The sequence below is a fragment of the Jaculus jaculus genome, chromosome 9, assembly GCF_020740685.1.
Source record: "Jaculus jaculus isolate mJacJac1 chromosome 9, mJacJac1.mat.Y.cur, whole genome shotgun sequence".
Lineage (NCBI taxonomy): Eukaryota > Metazoa > Chordata > Mammalia > Rodentia > Dipodidae > Jaculus > Jaculus jaculus.
This window is the reverse complement of record NC_059110.1, coordinates 26,242,853-26,264,947: the sequence shown is the minus strand read 5'-3', so window position 1 is coordinate 26,264,947 and position 22,095 is coordinate 26,242,853. Positions and strand designations below refer to the sequence as shown.

The 22,095-nt window shown below is 40.5% G+C and overlaps 1 protein-coding gene across 1 annotated transcript in view; it reads right to left on the bottom strand.

Annotated features, from left to right (window-relative positions):
• The window catches only part of Txlnb (taxilin beta), a 40,361-nt gene extending 18,857 nt beyond the window's left edge, over positions 1-21,504 (bottom strand). Inside the window, exons 1-3 of the mRNA XM_004651159.2 lie at positions 21,069-21,504; positions 10,847-10,938; positions 4,482-4,652 (exon numbers count right to left, since the gene is read on the bottom strand). Of these exons, the coding sequence (XP_004651216.2) occupies positions 4,482-4,652; positions 10,847-10,938; positions 21,069-21,504 (699 nt within the window). The remainder of the gene's footprint in view (positions 1-4,481; positions 4,653-10,846; positions 10,939-21,068) is intronic.
• Positions 21,505-22,095: the final 591 nt, after the last annotated feature.

Here is a 22,095-nt window from a genome sequence, read left to right as displayed (position 1 = left end):
TGTTATCCTACATCAAAACTCCACATTCACCGTTACCCACTGACAATGTGCTTGTATCTATCCTAGGAGTCACTTGCCTGTGTTGCTCCTCTCATTCTTGAGGAACAAAAGGTTTTTTGTCTTGCCATATTATCTAACAGATAGACATTTTCACACTACTGACAGACGATACAGGCAGTTTAAGGCTCCTTTTCAGCCGTGATTGTTAACATGAAAGCTTGCTACATTGTTAGCAAGTAAAATTATACTGCGTTTAGTTGCCTACCAAGTTCAAGTTATGTAACAGGATTTTCAAAAGGAGATAATTACTTTAGCAGAAGTAATTGCACGAGTCTTTATTAGGATGGAGCAATCTGATCAAAATAAAAACTGATTCCTAAAATATATGCTCTGGCAATATTTTAATTTGCCATTGTGTTCCATCTCTCCTATACAATATTAACACATTTTCTAATATTAATATGACCGTCCAAGTGAAAGTTTCATTGGATTATAACTTATCCAGAACACTATCTATAAAAGATGGTAGTACTTCCTAATCTGAAAACAGTAACTAAAATATTGTTTCTTTGACTTTTGTTTACTTATGTTCACCATATGTTTCTTACTAAAAGTGTTGATGGTCATCAGTTAATAGCACTGAATATATATATGTACTATAATAATCATTACCCCACTGCCTGACATACTTAGAAATCACTAAATTCTGAAGAAGGTTACACATGTATGAATGAACCAATGAAAGAACCATGCTATGCTTGTCAGAAAGTCTGCGTTTTCCCAGAAGCCGGCACTGAAAGAAAATATAGATGCTAGGGTGGTATTCAGTGTGTCCAGTCAACACAGCACTTAGCCTTGGCCCACAAAAGGCAGCTCAAATTTTGTATTATATTATTGTCCCCACCTCATGTGTTTTTTATAAGGAAAAGGGGACAGGGCTTATCTTCATAGACCAGACTGGCCTTAAACTTGTGATCTTCCTGCCTGCCTTGGCCTCACAAATACTGGGTTTACATGTATCATCATACCTGGCTATGAAGCTTTTCAATTAAACAAAAGTAAGTTTATGGGGCTGGAGAGGTAGCTTAGTGGTTAAGGCATTTGACTGCAAAGCCAGAGGATCCCAGCTTGACTCTCCAGGGTGCACGAGGGGGCGCATGCATCTGGAGTTCGTTTACAGTGGCTCGAGGCCCTGGTGTGCCTATTCTCTCTCTCTCTCTCTCTCCCTCTGCTTCTTTCTCCATCTCAAATAAATAAATACATAAATTAAAATTAAAAAACTATAAAAATAAGTAAGTTTATGGGCTGAAGAGATGGATTAGTGGTTAAGGTGCTTGCCTGTGAAGCCTAGGAACCCAGGTTTGATTACCCAGTACTTATGTAAGCTAGATGCACAAGGTGGCACATGCCTCTGGAGTTTGTTTGCAGTGGCTAGAGGCCCTGACATCCCCATTCTCTTTTTCTATGTCTCTCTCTCTCTCTCATAAATAAATATTTAAATAAATAAATAAAAATATGGTGGAGTGTGATTAAGGAAGATACCCAATGTAGACCTCTAGCCTCCACATGAACACACTTGCACCCCTCCACACATGCCTACGAGCATACAAACACATGTACATATGCATACATACCACACACTTATACATGCAACAGGCAATAATTTTTTCAGAAGAGTACAGTTGTTGATGTGAAAGGTTCAGGTGTTGGAGAGGTAGCCCACAAAACAGACTTTTGGGAGGAGTCTCAACCATAAAGGTACCAATTCCATCAATGGGGTAATCCTTTGATGCATTCATAGCTGAAAGCACTGTTAGGAAGTGGGCCCTTGTTGGAAGAAATAGGTCTTGTGGGGGTGTCTTTGAAGGCTATATCTTGTCCCTGGGCCCTTTTTCTGGCTCTCTGCTTCCTCGCCACTCTGAGGTGAGCAGCCTCCCCCATCTCATATTCCCATGATGTTGCCATCCCCAGCATGGCCCAGAAACAGCATGGACTGAAACCTCTTGTGAAATTGTGAAATCATGAACCTAGATAACTTTTTCTTCCTTTAAGTTGATTTCTCCAAGGTAAATTTCATCACAGCATTGGAAGACCAACTAGCATAGTAGTAAAATCTAGCTTGTCCACATCTGTCATGGCTTAGAGAATCCAATTGACAATGACCTGACATATGAGAAAACCACAAAAGTAATCCATTATTGAAAGAAAAGTGATATAAAATAACATACTATCCTAGGGCTGGAGAGATGGCTTAGTGGTTAAGTGCTAGCCTGTGAAGCCTAAGGACCTCAGTTTGAGGCTCAATCCCTCAGTACCCACTAAGCCAGATGCACAAGGTGATGCATCTGTCTGGAGTTCGTTTGCAGTGGCTGGAGGCCCTGATGTACCCATTCTCTCTCTCTCTCTGATCCTTCCTCTTTCTGTCTGCCTGTCAAATAAATAAATAAAAATAAACTAAAATTTTTTTAAAAAGAAAATACTATCCTGAAGGAATTAGCAAACAAGAAGGAGGCCTGGGAAGAAGACTCAACAGTTAAAGGCACTTGCTTGTAAAACCTGTTGGTCTAGGTTAATTTTCCCACTTTCCACATAAAGCCAGACACACAACATGGCACATGCTGCTGAAGTTTGTTTGCAATGGCAGGAGGTCTTGGCTTACCCATTACTCTCTATTTAACAAATAAATAAAAATATTTTTAAAAAAGAAGCTTCAGCAAGAAAAATAATACATATAATAAAGCACCAGAGGAAAGTTTGGATTAAAAAATTATGGAAACTGAAATTTCAAAATTTCTTAGAACACGATAAAAATTACAAAGGAAAGAATAAGTATGATCTCATTTGAAGACAACCTTAGAGACCTGTAGGACAGCACACAAGATTAGAATCTCCAGAGAGGGAGTAAGTGAAAGAGAATATGAATATATGAGAACATTTTCCAAGTTTGGTGAAAAACATCCAAGAAGAAAGCTCAACAAATGCCAAGTGGGATATAAATAAAATGATTCAAAAACCTAAAGGTTCTGAAAGCAAAAAATCAATAGAATGACCTTGAAGTAGCCATAGAAAAATGATTTATATAAAAGAACAAAAACTCAAATTATTGTTTCTTTTCATCTTAACTATGGAGGCCAGGATATAATGGAAGATTGATATAAAGCTTAAAGGAAAAAAAAAATCTTATAAACAAATCTTGTGAGTACTGAATTTTTTATTCCATGAATACGGTATTCAAGAGAAAGGGCAAAAGCCACATGCTGTTCTCCCTTCAAATCTTTCCCAGATAGGAAAAAAACAGTTGAACATGAAGAACTGTCCTTTATCCCCCCTATTTTTCTTTCAAACTCATTGTAAGGTTAGTGATGTTTTTAACGTCTCTATTGAAGTATCTCCCTGGGGATATATGCATATAATAATAAACTACATTCAGGCATATTGTTGTTTAATTAATTACTACTTGTCCAAACTTCTGGTTTGACCCCTAGAAAGGAGACTGTGGAAGCAAACAGACTTGTGCTGGAGAGCCGTGCTTCTTGTGTTACTGAATGGAGCATGCAATCAGGTTAATCACATTGCTAAGGACTCATGCCGTCATTAATGAAGCCCATGCAGACTGAATGAAATGATCAGTCTATTATTTTCAGATAGAATAATTAAGTCTGAAGAGCTCCAGTGTTTTTTTCAAGTAGCTTCTTTTTATTCCCACACAAATATTGATAATTTGGCTCTCAATCTGACTTTATCATCTTAATGATGTTTTTGTCTATCTCATGCCATGTAGAATTCTTTATAAATATAAAATATTGAATTTTTACCACTGTTTTAAAGAGTAAACCAAGTACTACCTAAAACAAACAAATGAAAAAGAAAAAGCAAAAAGAAAAAAATCTCCCTAACCTAATAAAAAGGGAAAGAATATGGTATTCATTTTGTTAAGGACCCACACCATGACAGGTACTTGGAGTGGGAGCGGGGGGACACATCTAAATTTAGAACCTGGTTTAGATCACACCACACATCACACACGAATGCTAGCATGACCTCCATTTAAAAAGTTTTTATTAATTTATTTGAGAGAGAGAGAGGATAAAGATATATATATATATATATATATATATATATATATATATATATATATATATATATATAGAGAGAGAGAGAGAGAGAGAGAGAGAGAGAGAGAGAGAGAGAACCAGGTCCTCCAACCCCTGCAAATGAACTCCACATGCACTTGCCACCTTGTGCATCTGGCCTACATGGGTCCTGCAGAATCGAACCTGGGTCCTTCGGCTGTGCAGGCAAGAGTACCTTAACTGCTAAGCCATCTCTCCAGCCCTCATCTCCATTTTCTGGATACAAGGAACCAGTCCAGGGAGGTGAAAATGCACTGAGGGTCAGAGCGGGTGGCAGAGCCGGTATTTGACTCTGAGACTGAAGGCTGCCTCTGTGCAGCCCGCGCGGCGGGGCGGTGCGGCGCCTACCTTCAGCGTCCTGTTGTGCCTCTGCAGCTCCCGGCACAGGCTCTCCAGCTGGCTTCGCGCCAGCACCGCTCGGCTGTGTTCGCTCTGTAACTGGTCCTTTTCCTTCTGGATTTGTACCTGTTTCTTTTGGAAGAGTTTTAACTTCTTTTGCTCAGTGCGATGCTCATCCAGCTAGACACGGGGTACAAAAACATGAAATAAATTGGCAGGGATCTCTCTGGGGCTCAAAAAAAAAAAAAAAAAAAAAAAAACCAAACCAAAAAAACACCAGCAAAACTGTATCTCTAGGTGGATGTTTGAAACTGTTTTGCTCGAACCTGTCTCTCTGGAAGCACATCTCTCCTCCGCCATCTTACAACTATAGCTTAGAGAACAGTCTGTATAGTCTTTACATTACGATTATTATGAGTCTCTTCTTTCTTTGATTTGTTCTGGTGGTCTAGAAATATTGGTCTTATGCTGGGTTTGGTGGCACATGCCTTGAGTCCCACCATTCAGGAAGCTGAGATAGGAGGATCACTGTGAGTTGGAGGCTGGCCTGGAGCTACAGAGTGAGTTCCAGGTCAGCCTGGGCTAGAATGAGACCCTGCTTCCAAAAGAAAGAAAGGCATGTTTTTCTTGAGTCTATCTAATGATACCATGCAACACAGAGAGCCATGCCTCAGAATCCGACGCTGCCGGCACTTATGACATGACTTGCATCCAGGCAGTGGTGAACAATTGTGTCTGCTTGAGTTACATTTTATTCTCCTGATTCTTTATGAAACAAAAAAATAAAAGCTTATGGTTTTATTTTTAAAAATAGAAAAGTGTAAAACAGCCTCCTGGTAAACAGAAAACAAAATCCTCCTCCTTATAATTTTGGGGTTTGGATGTGGATTCCTTGGTTGTGGGGAAGGAGCGGAAGAGAGTATCCCTCCAACAGCCAAGCATCATGGGTTTTCATCGAAGCAGCAGAGATGTCCACTCACACTCAGTGACAATTACCTGTGGCATGCACTGTCCGCCTCCCCTCACTTCCTCCCTCCTCCAGCCCTCTTGTGCCCGCAGTGCTTATTTCTGACGAACCCAGCCAGCACCTACAACCCCGGGTCCTTTCCCATCTAGGAATGCTAAAATTCTAGAGTAGGGTTGTTAATGAAATACCCAATTTTTAGGATACCTAATTAAATTCACATTTCAGAAAAATAAGGAATAAGTTTTAGTAAAGTATATGCCAAATATTGATTCATGAGGCTGGAGAGCTTGCTTAGTGGTTAAGTGCTTGCCTGTGAAGCCTAAGGACTCGGCTCTAGGTTCGATTCCCCAGGACCCACTTTAGCCAGATGCACAAGGGGGTGCACACATCTGGAGTTGGTTTGCAGTGGCTGGAGGCCTAGGTGCACCTATTCTCTCTCTCTGTCTCTGCCTCTTTCTCTCTCTGTTGCTCTCAAATAAAACAAATAAAAAATAAACAAAAATATATAAAAATATGATTCATGAGTTATGTGAAATGTAAACCTACCTGGACATAATATATATTTATTACTTCAGTTGGGCAACATGATTGGGGACTCTTGGTTTTGAGAAGGAACAACCTGTAGAAACCTCTGGAGTGCCAGCTCAGCTTGGTCATTAATGGGGCCACATCCAAGCTGCAGTCTTTTGTCCAGAGCTATGTGCTTTGCTGGACCCAGCTTCTTTACTGCATACTGAGTATTTAAGCCAGTAAGATTCTAGTTCTAATAATGACCCTGTTGCCCGAGAGAAAGGGCCATTCCTGAGGAGCCCTCAGCTGCTTCTCCATCTCAGGTTCCCGGGGCCTCAGAGAATCTGGTCTACATAGACACAAATTTCTCATGAACTCTGACCATGGACTGGCATCCCATTTGCTTCTTTCTGTGCTACATAAAGAGGATTGTCACCATTTCTTCACTTTACAACTTGTTTTTTAAAAAAATTTTTTTTAAATATTTATTTATTTATCAGAGAGGGGGGTGGGAATGGGCATGCCAGGGCCTCTTGTCACTGCAAATGAACTCCAGATGCATGTGCCACCATGTGTATGTGGCTTACGTGGGTTCTGGAGAGTGGCCCCTGGGTCTTGAGGCTTTGGAAGCCAGCACTTTAACTGCTAAGCCATCTCTCCAGTCCTGCAACTTGTTTTATTCCTTTCCCCACCTCCCTTTCTCCTGCCATGTTGAAGAAACATTGTAAACCCTCTCCAGATTAACCCAAGGACATGCATATGTGATATTCTATCTTCATAGTCATGTGCAGTTTCTACTTAATTAGTAGTGGAAGTTAACATGGGGGGGGGGGAAGTACCATGTTTCTAAAAATATTGGTTAAAACCAACATCCTTCTTGGAATGTCAGTGATCCTTCCTTAGATATTTCTCATACTAATTTCTTCACAGGATGGACATGGTTCTTTCATATGGTACCATATTAAGCAAGGGTAAAACTCCCCATGAAATTTTACTGGGAGAACCTTAGCCAAGCATAGGCTGTGAGATTTAACAATGCACGCAAGCACAGTTTTGTTTCTTTGTAACAGGTATCCAGATTTTATAAGGAATCCCTTGTTCTCTATTTCAGTAACTTAAAAAATACAGTCAATGACAAAGATTAAATTAAACTCTTATTGACGACTGTTTTGACAACACAAAAATTGAGGATATTTATAGAAAATATTTTTCTTAGTGTATTTTTAATTGAGTCATGAAGTGTCCTTATTTATTCATGGACTTGCTCTTACTTATTGATGAATACAATGGCAGATAATCTTACAGGCTCCAGACTCTGGAAGCATGAGTGAGCTAAAGTGGCAGTTTGATTTACAGTTTTGAAGTTGATGATCTACTCCATATTAGCCATTATATTTCAGACATTTTCTATACCAATATCCAAACTGATGAGTAAGGAAATAGGCTTTTGTATCCAGTAAAAGAAAATGGAAATTCTTCATGACTTTTCCTTCTTGAGAAGGAAATGTAATAATTTTTTAGGGGATTCAAGTTTTGAGAATGATCTTTTGGGTCTTAAAATTTATTATAGCAAAGAAGATCAATGCCCAAGTATAAGAAGGCTTGAATTGACTTGGCATCTCCCTGTTCAGTAACCTCTGTTGCAGTCACTCTTTGGCTAGGGAGACAGGTATAGGGAAAGTACAGGGGATTCCCTAGGACCAAGGTGAACAGCCTGGCTCATGGGGAAATGTCCAGCTTGGAACAAGTGCTGCTCCAGCACACTGCTGAGGTTATGTAACACAACAAACAGTGTCCTGCGCCCACAGAGAATACTGCCCTAGCCAGCACAGAGACGTGTGCCAGAAAACGAATGAGGAAGTCCTGAGAATAAGTAGGAAAGTTGAAGGGATGATGGACAATGTGGGAAATAATAAAACGAACAAGAAAAAAATAGGGCTGGAGAGATGGCTTAGCGGTTGGGCGCTTGCCTGTGAAGCCTAAGGATCCCGGTTCGAGGCTCGGTTCCCCAGGTCCCATGTTAGCCAGATGCACAAGGGGGCGCATACGTCTGGAGTTCGTTTGCAGAGGCTGGAAGCCCTGGTGCACCCATTCTCTCTCTCTCCCTCTATCTGTCTTTCTCTCTGTGTCTGTCGCTCTCAAATAAATAAATAAAAATTAAAAAAAATGTTAAAAAGAAAAAAATAGGCAAGAGTAGGAATAGGTAGGAAAGAGAATGGGGGGGGTGGGAACCAAAATTCAGGGGAAGATACTGTCATACACAATTTATGTTATGTGATGAAAAGTCTTAAGGGCCAGTATGAGGCAAATTGCTTTGTAAATTTCTGTCATTCTTTTGCCAAGCAATGTGTTCATAAAACTTATATAAACATTCATCCTGTTTGACCTAGTAGCCCTATTTCTAGAACCTTTCCTTAACATCACATACAAGGAGAATGAAGCCGACTGATGCATGGTGACGCTTATGCCAGCAATACTTGATGAAGTAAAAGTGGGAGGAGCTAAATGCCCTTCAAATCAATGAATCAGCAGTTGTATCCCCTGAAAGCGATAGGACACAACTCTTTTTCTTTGCTTTTTCAAGGTAGGGTCTCATTCTAGTCCAGACTGACCTGGAATTCACTACACAGTCTCAGGGTGGCCTCAAACTCACAGTGATCCTCCTACCTCTCTACCTCCCAAGTGCTAGGATTACAATTTTTACAAAATGTTCATATGTAGGCTGTAATCTACATGGGAACTGTCACATGAGCCCCCCCCCCCCCCGCAAAAAAAAGCTATAAAGGAGCTCCTATGTGCCTGATGGAGTAATTATCATAGCTCTGAACTGGAAAGGGACGCACATAAAAAAGAGTATGTTTCAGAGGACAGGATTAGAGATTTTTGTTTTGTGTATTCATCACTATTATATCATCACAATGTGGTTTCTGAGATAAAAAAAAAAAAATAATGTAACTCAAAAGTGTTGTTGGCAAAGTTAAGCAGTCACTTGGGGTCTTAGAATTGTTCCCGGTTGATTGCTTGTCAATTCAGTTTAACAGGATGTGTCAAGGTACAAGGGGGAAAAAAAGAGTTTACAGAATGAGAGTCAGAATGAAAAGCAGAGAAATCAAGCTACTCATTAAATTCTGCCCATCAATAGGCGTGGAGAGCTTCTGGGTGTGAAGCTTCCTCAGTTTTGTAGGCCATCCTAAAAATAATTAAGAATGAAGTCCAGGCCTCTTCCTAGGGACCCCTTTAAGCAGAATGTCCTGAATGGGACATATTTAGCTGTACAACAAACCTACAAGGAGGAGGGAAGGCAACTTAATCAACTGCCACAAATTTTGTATCATGGGTAGCCTAAAGCTTCATTCTCCCATCACTGTGTCTGCAGAACAAATAAGTGGTTTATTCATAAAAGAAAGAGTGTAAATAAGGGGCTGGAGAGATGGCTTAGCGGTTAAGCGCTTGCCTGTGAAACCTAAGGACCCCGGTTCGAGGCTCGGTTCCCCAGGTCCCACGTTAGCCAGATGCACAAGGGGGCGCACGCGTCTGGAGTTCGTTTGCAGAGGCTGGAAGCCCTGGCGTACCCGTTCTCTCTCTCTCCCTCTATCTGTCTTTCTCTCTGTGTCTGTCGCTCTCAAATAAATAAATAAAAATTAAAAAAAAAAAGTTTAAAAGCCTACATCCTAGTATCCATGTAAAGCCAGAGGCACAAAGGGTGCACACATCTGGAGTTTCTCTCTCTCTCTCTTTCCCACCCCCATTCTCTCAAAGAAATAAATTATTAAAAAAAAAAAAAGTAAATAAGCTGGGTGCACACCTTTAATTCTACCACTAGGGAGGCTGAGGTAGGAGGATCGCTATGAGCTTGAGGCCAGCCTGCGACTACATAGTGAATTCCAGGTCAGCCTGGGCTACAGCGAGACCCTGCCTCAGAAAACAAAACACAGTAAAAAGTAAGCAAAAGTGAAGCCGACTGCCACGTTTCTGTAGGGGACTGCTGTGCACACCTCAGATGTTTTCGCTCATCTTCTTCCGCAGGTGTACAGGCTCATTGTTAATGGATGCTGTATTCATTGAGCCGGCCCCTTTTCTCCAACTGGCCAATTTGAAGCACTGAGAACACGGTGCTGTCTAAAGTTCTTGGCTGGTTTGTAGTGGTTCCCCTCCCCCCTTAACTAGGTAGAGGGATGCTGTCTCTGAGGACTTGGAACTGGGCATCAAGTAACCCACAGTGACCATTTAGTCACTGCAGGGAAGGAACAGCATGAGATCAAAGAACAGAAGTGCAGAAATGGGCAAGACTAGAGCAGAACGTGCCATGAACTGAGCGGGGGGGGGGGGGGGGGGGGCACGACCTCCATGCCTGATAACTTTCCTTTGTGCCCTAGAGAAGCCTTGGTATAAAAGCTGAATAAGGGCTGGAGAGATGTTTAGTGGTTAGGGTGCTGGCCTGTGCAGCCCAAGGACCCATCTTCAACTCTCCAGGTCCCACGTGAGCCAGACGCATGAGGTGACACAAGCGTGCAAGGTCACACTTGCACACAAGGGGGCGCACGCATCTGGGATTCAAATGCAGTGGCTGGAGGCCCTGGCAGGCCGATTCTCTCTTTCTATCTCTCATAAAAATTACAAAATGATAGCTGCATAAAAACTTAAGGTTTGTTTATCTTTATGTCCAATATATTTATGTTTCATTCCCAAGTTAAGAGCTCCAAAATGCTCACAATTTTCATTCCTCTGTGCTTCTCAGAGGATTCTAACTCATCTGTCTTTCATTTGCTACTAGTTCTTGGTGTTTCTTTTCCTTAACTATATTCTTCTTGGGCTGGGCAGATGGCTCAGTGATTAATGACATTTGATTGCAATGCCTGCTGGCCTGGGTTGGACTCCTTAGTAGCCATGCACTTACCAATTCAGCATACTTCTTGAATAAAAAATCAACCTTTTCTTCAGGTGTTTGAAGCTTGTTCAGGTTTTGCATTAGCAAATTAGCTTCTTTGCCTGAAAAAAAAAAATGCATTTAAGAAACAAGTATTGGGCTAGAGAGATGGCTTAGAGGTTAATTCACTTGTTGGAGAAGACCAAGGACCCAGGTTTGATTCCCCAGAACCCAAGTAAGCCAGATGTACAAGGTGGTACATGCATCTGGAGGTTGTTTGCAGTGTCTGGAGACCCTGGTGCACCCATTCTCTCTCTCTGCCTCTTAATCTGTCTCTCAATAAACGTGTACAAACATAAATAAATAAATTAACAAACAAATAAAAATCAGTGTTTAACTTGTAGTCCGGTGGTATGGGGTGGTACTTTGAACTGACCTCCTGCAAGTTAGTATCAACGTTGACCAAACCATTCACTTCTCTGAGCCTTAGTCATTGTTTTCTTTGCTATAAGAAAGGATGACACCTGCCTTACAGAATAAGGATTAGCCGAGAGGCTCAGGACAACGCACAGTACAAGGTCACGTTCATGGTAGAATTTCAGTCAATGTCTGTTTTAACTGTAGGCCCCCAAATTTAATTTTCATCTCCATTCTCGTTACTCTCTTTTCCCTGCCCTTAATATTCAAAAGATATGTATCACAACACTGACCTTGTGAAAGAATCAATGCTCCATTCTCCCACATGAATAAAAAACCAGCACCGTAGCTCATCAAAGTTCTGATGAGCATGAAACAGTCCACGTGGTGTTGCTAGAATTCCAGACTTTAACATAGCGAGCCTGTCTTTTCCCATGTTCTCTTACAACCTCCCATTCCTCTTTGCTTGGGAACCAATTTTCTCCTCTTTGTACATAAGCCCATCCCATGAGGTTTGGGTGGGAATAACTTTGATCGTAGCCCCTTTCAAACAGAGAGTAAAATCAATGCATTAGGAAAACAGGTCCAAGACATGGAAGATGTTTCCCACATGCTTTTTGTGTCTCCAAGATCCTTGGCTTGGCCTTCTTAGGCATTTCTTTCGCTCAACTATGCCTTCATCTCTGCTGGCAGCTTCATTCCCTGTTGGACTTCAAGCTAAATTTTAAAACTCATCTGTTCTTGATTATTTAACAAGGAGATTTAGGGTTTCCATCTCCTTTCTTTCCTCCCTGTTCTTCCTTCTGTCTTCTTTGGATTAACTGATCTGTGGCACCTGGAACTCTTATCTTCAGACAGCTATCTAGCCAGGGTCAGGAGGGAGGTGTGGGATGCTGAGGCCCACATTTACCACTGATCATATTTTTTCCAACCACTCCTGTCAAGGTAGAGGATTTTCTCCACCCTCACCTATCTGTGACAGCTGGTCTACCTAACAAGAGTAAGGAAGTCAAGCCACCCAGGAGAGCCTATATTTCCTGCTAGAAATCTGCTAAAGAATGCTAAGAACTTTGCCACCTACCCCCCTCCCCCAAGAGCAGACATTTCCCCATGGCTGGAACATTTTCTCTCATCATGGTGAAGCAGATCTCTCACGAATTAGAGTTGCCTGTTGAAAGACAGGGCATGGGACACATTTTTTTTTTAAAGGATTGTATTTGTTGTTTACCTAAAATTCAAATTCTGTTGGACATCTTGTATTTGTATTTGCTGAGTCTGGCAAACCTAAGGGATCATAGAATTTTAGGTCTAGAAGGAACTTCACATAGCATCTGGACTGACGGGTTTAATTTTCTAGATGAAGTAGCCACAGCCCAGAGAACACCAATGTTATACAACCCCTGCTGGTACCGCCAGGACTTTAATCCAGCGTGACCCTTGTTGTTGTAAATCACTCGACTCTCATGTGGGATTTCAGTGGCAGAGAAATAAAAAGCAGTGACTTTTGGAGGAAAAATGACCTCATTCTCAAAGGTTTGGTCTGTCTGCCCAGTGAGTCAGTTCATGTTAGAGAACACTGAGTGGAGCCCTCCCAGCTCCAGGCTCGCCCTGGCCCTGACATAGCATGCCGCCTTTAGCAGCCAATTACCACGCTGCCCCACCCCTGCTGGGCACGCACTTCCAGTTGCTCTTCCAGCAGCCTGGGCAACTATCCCTCCCTTTCCCCTGGACTTCAGATCCAGGAAAGTAGCAACATGAGGACTGATATCCTGAGTTACTGTCACCTATTAAAGGCCAGGACTGAACTCTTTATTGATTTAGGGTCAGGGACCAGTACAATATTTAGTTCATGGCAAGTGCTCAGTCATGCTAATAATAACTGAATCAAACAAAACCAACTGGAATTGTGTAAATCAAATGAACACTGTCCTGATAACCGGAGGGATGACAGGTCTTTACTCTGACCTGTGGCATTTACTATGTGGAGGAACACCTCTCATTGTGAATACTGACATTTAAAAACTACTACAAGTCTTTTTGAGGGGCAAAGATCCAAGTGACTCCAGTGTTTTCTCTTTTTTTCTCATTAAGTAATTTTTCCTTTCAGTTTTGTTTTCTTTTTTTAAAAAATTTTTTATTTATTTATTTGAGAGCGACAGACACAGAGAGAAAGACAGATAGAGGGAGAGAGAGAGAATGGGCGCGCCAGGGCTTCCAGCCTCTGCAAACGAACTCCAGACGCGTGCGCCCCCTTGTGCATCTGGCTAACGTGGGACCTGGGGAACCGAGCCTCGAACCGGGGTCCTTAGGCTTCACAGGCAAGCGCTTAACCACTAAGCCATCTCTCCAGCCCTCAGTTTTGTTTTCTGCAGCTGTGAAGAGAGTTTTTGTTGTTGTTCTTGTTTGATCTTCACATTCACTGAGGTCTCTCTCTGCTCTACTTATCTGCTATTGCATACAGAGATTGACCTACCATTCTGGCATATTAATACACCTTTCAATTTTTTTTTCCTTTTTTCAACAAAAATGCAAGGAATTAGAGACAGGAGTGTGAAGCCTTCACACATTTCTGACATCAGAGATGCCAGGGTTTAAACTTCCATTGGCTTTATTGGGCTAGGGTGCTGTGTGGAATCATCCTGGAGAGGACTGGAAATGTGCTTATCCTTGAAAAAGCTATAATTACATTCCCATGGAAACAGGGTCATTTGCTCACATGGTAGACCCAAGAGGAAGAACTGTCTTTATTTAGGGACATTTCGTGAGGAGGGGATCATCTGCCTTCTCCCAAATGTACCATTACAAAGCAAGCTTCATTTCCCCCTGTTGAAGCTAGGGGAAGCCTGTGATGGGCATACACTGCCACTCTGCAAAGTGTTCAGTCATGTGGGAAGGCTATATGGCAGTTGAGCCACCTATGCAACAAAGACAGTGATGCCACATGTGGCTGTGGTCACTGCCATAGTTGTATTGGCATATGAAGGAGTTATTTTGACATCAAATAAATAAAATTGTCTGGAAGGAAAATTAAAACTTAAACTTCAGACAAATGGAGTAGCTGTAGAAATATGAGCCACAATTGTTCTCAAACTATCAGCATAGTAATGCTCACTTCTCTTGTTTGGTGATGGCTTGCAAAGATCTGATACACCCAGAACTGTGATTTTTTATCCTTCCAAAGTTAACTTTTTTTTTAATCGTGTAGAGGAGAATGCTAAAATTTTGTCTGCATTTTCCTCTATCTTTCTTAATTTCCAAGTGTTGTAAAACATATAGTGATGTCCTCTTTCAAATGTTATACCCAGAGTCATATTTCAATGTTAATTTTCATTTTCCTACTAACATGAGTCAAAACAATGAGTATTAGGCAATTAATATCTATGTATCAACAGATACATTTTCAGAGAAATATGTCCCATGTATGTAGAGGATAGGAAGTGTAGTAAGTTAAATTGACACACTAATGAGACCAAGAGTTCTAGAACTAACCTTGCCACCAATTAGCTGAGCAATTCTGTGACCTCAGTTCCCTGTGTATAAAATTAGCACACTGACTAGATGAGTTCTGAATTTACTCCTTAAGATTTGATAATTCCACAACTAAAATAGCTTGATAGCTTGGTTTAAATAAGAAAAATCAAAACAACTTTGTTTGGAATGTATATTTCTTTTCCAAAGATTTTGAATTTTGATCCATTTTTTAAACTTACATTCTCTTCCCCTCGTAGCCACTTCTCATAGTATGATGTTTGTTAACATCATAAGCATGCCACAATCTGTCTTAAAAGTGCCACATTGCTCATGTTTCTAGTCATGATGATAGTTTCAATTTGGCCGACAAACTATGTCTCTGGTATTTTAGTGACCTTGTTATATCTGTAATTAGAACTTTGACCTCTGACATGTGGAGAGTGGACTTGAACTTCTCATGAGGTTCATTTTTTAAAAGTACTTGTAATTATAAAATGAAAACATTATCAGAGGGTAGGGCTGGAGAGATGGCTGAATGATTAAGGCACTTGCCCACAAAACCTAGCCACCTGAGTTCATTTCCTCAGTACCCACATAAAGCCAGATGCACAAAGTGGCACAATGGAGTTCATGTGCAGTGGCTGGAGGACACAGCACATCCATTCTCTCTGTCTCTATTCTCTCTGTCTCTGTTTGCAAATAAATAAATAAAACTATTTCTTTAAAAAAATAAAAGGCAATTTACATTAGCATATTCATTCCTGCTCTGTTCAGAAAAAAAAACACTAGTCATTTTGCTCAGGACATTTTCTCTTGGCTTGCACCAGTTTCTCTGACACTTCACTTGGATTCTGACCCAAGTTATAACTTCCTTATCTACTTGTAAATCTATCTATTTGTAAATATATAGCTATGCCCACCTATTTGTAAATCTCTGCCAATGCCTCTTTTCCTTTAATCCTTTGATCTGTCTTCCCTTCAAGAACATTTAGAGTTTACATCAGAGCCACAGGTTATTACTTTCTCAGGATATGGAGAAATCAACCTAAAATGAATCAGGCCACTAAGAAGGTGACCATCCTAGAGAAGAGTAGTCTGAAGATGTCACAGAATGCCACGGGAACTTCCCTGTCACCAGTTTGAGCAAAATATCCCACCCCAAATATTTCTCTGGCATATTGTGAATTGTTATCCAGAGAAACTCAGACCTTGGCAATAGTTGAACCGCTCTGAGAAAACTCTCTGTTGTAAAAAATCAGTTACATATATCTACTTCAGTAAATAGCAGATGTAGTCAGAGCTTTATCTTTTTTTGGTATCCTCTTTCTTCCTGGGAGGGATCCACAGGACAAGAGGATTGTCTGTTCTGTGTTGCAAATGGATCGCCCCAGGTTGCTGTGAGCTGGGAGACTTCATGTGCATTAACAGGGTAGCTGTTTACCACCCCAACCTTTGATGGCCTGCACCATCTCCTTTCCTGGTAGGCCAAGCCACTATCCCTTTCAGCTCTGCATGAGGGTCTGCTTGACTCATTCTCCTAGCACTTACATGTTCATTTTTTCCTGTTATTTGTCTACTGTCAGTTTGTTCCACATACTAAAACTATTGAAACTTCAGAGAGAAAAGAGTCCATTTAAAACATCTCTACACTAGAAGGATAGAGTCAATTAACTGAACTATAGCTAATATGCCTCTGCCAACATGCTGCTTGTCCCATAGGTCTTTGGTCCTGTCTGCCCCCTTGCTTCTTTATGACTAATCTCATGATCACAACAAGTCATTGGCTAAACTAACTTCCTTTTCTTCCTTCCTTCCTTCCCTTCCTTCCTTCCTTCCTTCCCTTCCTTCCTTCCTTCCTTCCTTCCTTCCTTCCTTCCTTCCTTCCTTCCTTCCTTCCTTCCTCCCTCCCTCCCTCCCTCCCTCCCTCCCTCCCTCCCTCTCTCTCTCTCTCTCTCTCTCTCTTTCTTTCTTTCTTTCTTTCTTTCTTTCTTTCTTTCTTTCTTTCTTTCTTTCTTTCTTTTGGAAGAATCTTCAACTTCCTGGGCTTTAATTTCCCTGACAATAAATTAACAGGTTGAATAGACTGACAGATTCTGAGCTGAGAATGGATCAACTCTTTTGTCTCTAAAACTTAATGCTCCAACCCTATGATTTCCTCTTTAATCATTTATAATAACTATCAGAAGGTATGTTACATGTTATCATTGTCTTATATGGGCTGTTTGGTGCTTGTGTGGCCCACATAAGGCTGCCAAGTGATTAATATGTCACTTGTGAGTCTGGAGGATGGAGTGGGGGAGGTGAGAGAGATACAGATTTTAATAGCACATGTCATGATGCTATATGAATCTATTTTTTTTCCCTCCACAGGGAAAGAGTCTCTACTAGCCAAAGATATTTTACAATGTTTCCTAACTGCTTTGGGGTATGGTGTGTTGATTTGGCGAGGATAAGCATCTCCTATAGGAAAAACAAGCCCTGAATGCTTGGGTGGTAGAGACATTTCCCAGATATTCAACATGTTCTGGAAATCAAAGGTCTAGCTGGTCCAATAAGTTTAGGAAATGATGGAATCCGTGACCATCATTGTTTGAGATTTTCATTGTGCATATGTCAAAGATCAGAGAATTCTGACAGCAGGAAAACTATTCACTTTTGTCTGAAGCTTGAAATATTGCCAAGTATACACATTGAAAAACTTTGGGTTAAGGAAGTCAGAACATTTAAACCTTTCAAAATATCAATAAAAAAATAATACCTGATAAGCAGAGTGAAAGGCTGATCTCTAAGTATGGAAGCAAAGTTTAAGGATCTATCTAGCTATGTGATCAAATGACTGAATTGCATTAAGATTCTATAAAATGTCTAAATAGGTTCTAAAGGAAGCCCACAGCCTAACCAGGTTTGGTGGCTCATGCCTATAATCCCAGCACTTGGGAGGCTGAGGTAGGAGGATTACCGTGGGTTCATGGTCACACTGGGCTAGAGTGAGAGCCCACCTTAAACGCACACACACACACACACACACACACACACACACCATAACTTTATATTTCCTCCAAGCAAGTGGAGGATGCACTTTCTGAAAGCAGAGAAACATTGCTACAATCTGCTTCTGTCAAAGAATTACAGTGGGTACTGAGCCTCTGTGTTTGTGTCAGGAATTATAACAAATTCTGAGTTGGGTTCTACTGCACAGTTAAGTTGAAAGCCATTGACATAGAAAATAATGCAATACCATTTAACTGATAAGTAGCCAGGAAGTTTCCCAAAGCAATTATAGAAAAACTGAAGTCAGTTGAAAGTGATGGCTGCTTTCTTTCACTCCAAACACAGCTGGAATAGTACTGTGTATAGAAGAATATGCTGACCATATACAGCAAGGGCACAGGAAGGTCACTGGCCACCAGGTGTGATTAGAGTTGGCCTCTGATTGAGATGTATACACTCAATTTGTGCCTGGTATTTGTAGACAATGACAGTATAAGAAAAGTGGAAATTTTCTTGCTTCCAAATTATGATAATTTGGTAATTTTAAGCATAATGCAAATTTATAAAATAACTCACAGAAGAAAGACTAGAAGGGCCAACTGATTAATTTTCTCCTTATTTTCTTCATTCCCCCCCCCCTAATACAGTACAATATAATAGTTTTAGGATGATAAAGCAAAGAACCATCTGGTCAAAAATATTTGACATTCTTCACCTCTTGGATGATCTTTTGTAATGTATAATGTAAACTTGAATATGGCTAAAGCAAAGGGATGTGTCTGAGATGTTTTGATGAGAGGAGGAAAAGTTGTTGTGTTAACACTGAACAACTTTATTCTGTTTCCTAATGCTCCAGAAACTCTAGAATGTTCACCCTTGTGCTTTGGGACTTGATGATATTTTGGAATTTTATGGGTTATTTTAACCTTCATGTTGTGGCGGGGGTCCTACATAAGAATAGAAGGCATCATTTAACCCTTCATTGACAGCACTGCAATGAAGAGTTTTGTGCCTCATAGTAGTGTCCTCCTCCAGAACAGACATGTAGATAGTAACCTGTTATTGGAGTTTGAATATAGTTCTAACACATTGGGCATTGACCTATAATATTTCACTCTACCACACTGTCTCCTAGCAATGAATATGATGTAGTCACTTCTCTTTGGAGGTTATGTATGTAGGATGGAAGGCTTAGGAATAAGGAAGGCGATACTAATTCTATCTGGGAATGCTGAGAAAAGTTGCACATAGTAGGTAATGTTTGTAGTGTTTTGGTGACATGAACCAGGGAAGACAGGTAGAGGGGTTCTCCTATGCACAGTAATATGCTCTTAGTTTTTGTTATAAAATTTACTTTCTTGTCCACTTTCACAGCTATTGTTGTTCCAAATCCCCCATGCTCCTCAATTTTTTCATCTCTTCCGGTTTTTGCTCTTCTGCTGTATAACAATTAGTTTACGTGTCTGAACTATGCCTTATTTCTGTGCATCTTGCATGATGTCTCATAATGACAAGACATCAGCAGATATTCATGGAACCAGTGAATGAATGAGAATACAAGCGTATTTCTTCTGCAACTGTTGAAATATGTCACTAGCACAGTTTATCATGAACTGTGTCAATCAAAAATATTTTATATAGTGATGGGATATACTGAAAGTGATCTACTTCACAATTATTTTATAAACAAACCTATCCCATTTTAATATTTTGCTTAGATTTACATACAGTGGGTTTACTATAAACTATTTTCTGATTCTTTCATGCATTCATTCTTACAACAAATATCTATTGGGCCTTGTTTGTGTCATCCTTGTTCTATATAACAGACATCCAGATTTCCATAATGCACACTCCCTGACATCTAGATGAAAGATCTAGTAGGTCCGGCATACATTAACCAGATACTCTCTCAAAATATGTAATTTCAAATGCTGGTTTATACTGTGAGGGACAGGCACATGGTACAATGAAGACCACATACAGTTAAAACTTCATCTAGGATTGGGTCAAGAAAATAACATTTGATTTGTGGGCTAAATGAGAAATAGGACTTAAGTGCCCCTAGAGGTTTCTATGTAAAGAAAACTATGGGTTGAGGAGACAGCTCAGTAGATAAAATGCTTGTTGCTCAAGCCCAAGTGTCTGAGTTTGACTCTTCCCAGACCCCAAGTAAAGATGAGGGAAGCCAGCCCTCTGATGGTGAGATGAAAGGTGGAGACAGGAGAATCTCCCAGAAGTTCTCAGCTAGTGTGGCAAAACAAAACCAAAACAAAAAACAAACAAAACAATAACAATAATAAAAAAACAGCATAGGGGGCTGGAAAGATGGTTTAGCAGTAAAGGCATTTGCCTACAAAGCCAAAAGACTCAGGTTCAATTCCCTAAGACCCATGTAAGCCAGATGTACAAGGTGGCACATGTGTCTGGAGTTCATTCGTGGTGCCTAATTGGTCCTGGTGTGCCCATTCTTGGTCTATGTGCATCTTTCTCTCTCCCTCCCTCCCGCCTTCTCTCCCTAATAAATAAAATAAAATAATTAAAAAACACAGCAGTGTGAGATTGAGGGAGACCTTGCCTCAAATGAAGTGGACCAGTGTGGTTGGACCTAAAAGTGTTCTCTGTTACAGGTATGCTCTAGTACATTTGTATGAGCACTTGCACACATGAATACATGTATATAAACATACACAAGTAAATAATTATTTTTTAAAAAATAGGATGTGGGTCTGGAGAGATGGTTGAGCACTTAAGGTGCTTACCTATGAATCCTAGGGATCCAGGTTTGATTCCCCCCAGCCACATAAGCTGGATACACAAGTTGTAACATGTGTTTCGAGTGCATTTGCAATGGTTGGAGGCCCTAGCATGTCCATTCTCTCTCTCTCTCTCTCTCTCTCTCTTTCTCTCTCTCTCTCTTTCACTTTCTCTCAAATAAGTAAGTAAATAAATAAAGTTAAGAAAATTTAAAAACAGGGTGTGCATAGGGAATGGAGCATGGCAAATTCAAGGAACTGAAGAGTAGATGAGCTTCCTGTAATGGTGAGATCAGAGGCAGAATATTCTGGAAGGGGTTGTGTGGGGCACAGTTTGAGATGAGGCTGAAACTGGTTGCAGTTAGACCATAAGGACCATAAAATCATGTCAAGAGTTTACTGATCTCCACAAGAGCAGTGGAAAGCTATGGGGCAGAGTAGATGGGTTGAAAAGTTCACTTGGGTTTTATTGTCAGGAAGGGTCTGGAGGCAAACCCTAAAGGAAGATATTATATTGGTTCAAATATATTAGATGTGGTCTTTTGTAAGGGTTGAATCAAATGTTTCCTTTGAGGAATAATCAAAATAATGACCACACATTAGAGTGCAATACTTGCCTAATCCTTTCAGGATTTTCTTTTCCAGTTTCTGCTCTTTATTGCTGGCAGGCTCTTTAACTGTAGATGGCTCTCCAGCAGCAGTGGGCTCTCTTTCAGCCTCTTCAGTGGTCTCTTCACAGTCCCCATCCTCATTATCTGGTGTGTCTGCACTGACAGGCTGCTCCTTGTTCTTGGCAGGATCTTCTTTCCCCATAGGACTGGCAGCAGACCCATACGTGCTTAGGATGTCTTCCAGTTGTCGGTTCAACTCCTCTGAGATATCACAAGCTCCCTTTTCAGGGTGCACACTTGGCTCTAGCTCTGGGGTGTGGAGTGAGGTTGAGGAATGTTGACCATCTTGCTTCCCCAGACCATTCTGATTGGGTGTTGATGGACTGTCTCCTGGGGGTGTTGATGGCTCTATGGAGAGCTGTGTGGAGTGGTTAGTCTCCATGCTGCCAGAGGTATCTAATGCAAAGCACAGAGATGCTTTATAGAATGAACTCAGTCACATATTAATGGTGAATCTCTCTCTCTCTCAAGTAGTCACCAAGTAACTATGGTTTCTAGCATAGAAGAGTAAACTTTCATAAGCCATTGATATTAAAATTTGTAAGATAGGAACATCAGGAATGGCTTTCAACTCAAATTATATTACTAGCATATTTTGGATGTAATCTTCAATTTTCAGTAGTATTTCTTATGGTATATTACTATGCTATATTAGATTACTTATATATAGTAGTATTTGTTGACACTGAATTGATTCAGGGTATTTTGTGGTTATATTTGTCATTTTGTTTAGACAGCCAATTTGCCTTATGATTTTCTTATATAATTTGTGTGGGTTCACAGTCATTGGAGGTACACACTTTCATTCAAAGTTAAAATAGTATAAAAATACTTAGTATAAAAAACTATTGTGCTTAGTAAAATATTTCATAATTATTACATTTATAAACTCTATTTTAATCTGTAAATCAATATAAGTTTTGATATAAACACATTATTAGAGAAGTATAGAAGATTTTTCTTGCTTTTCTAG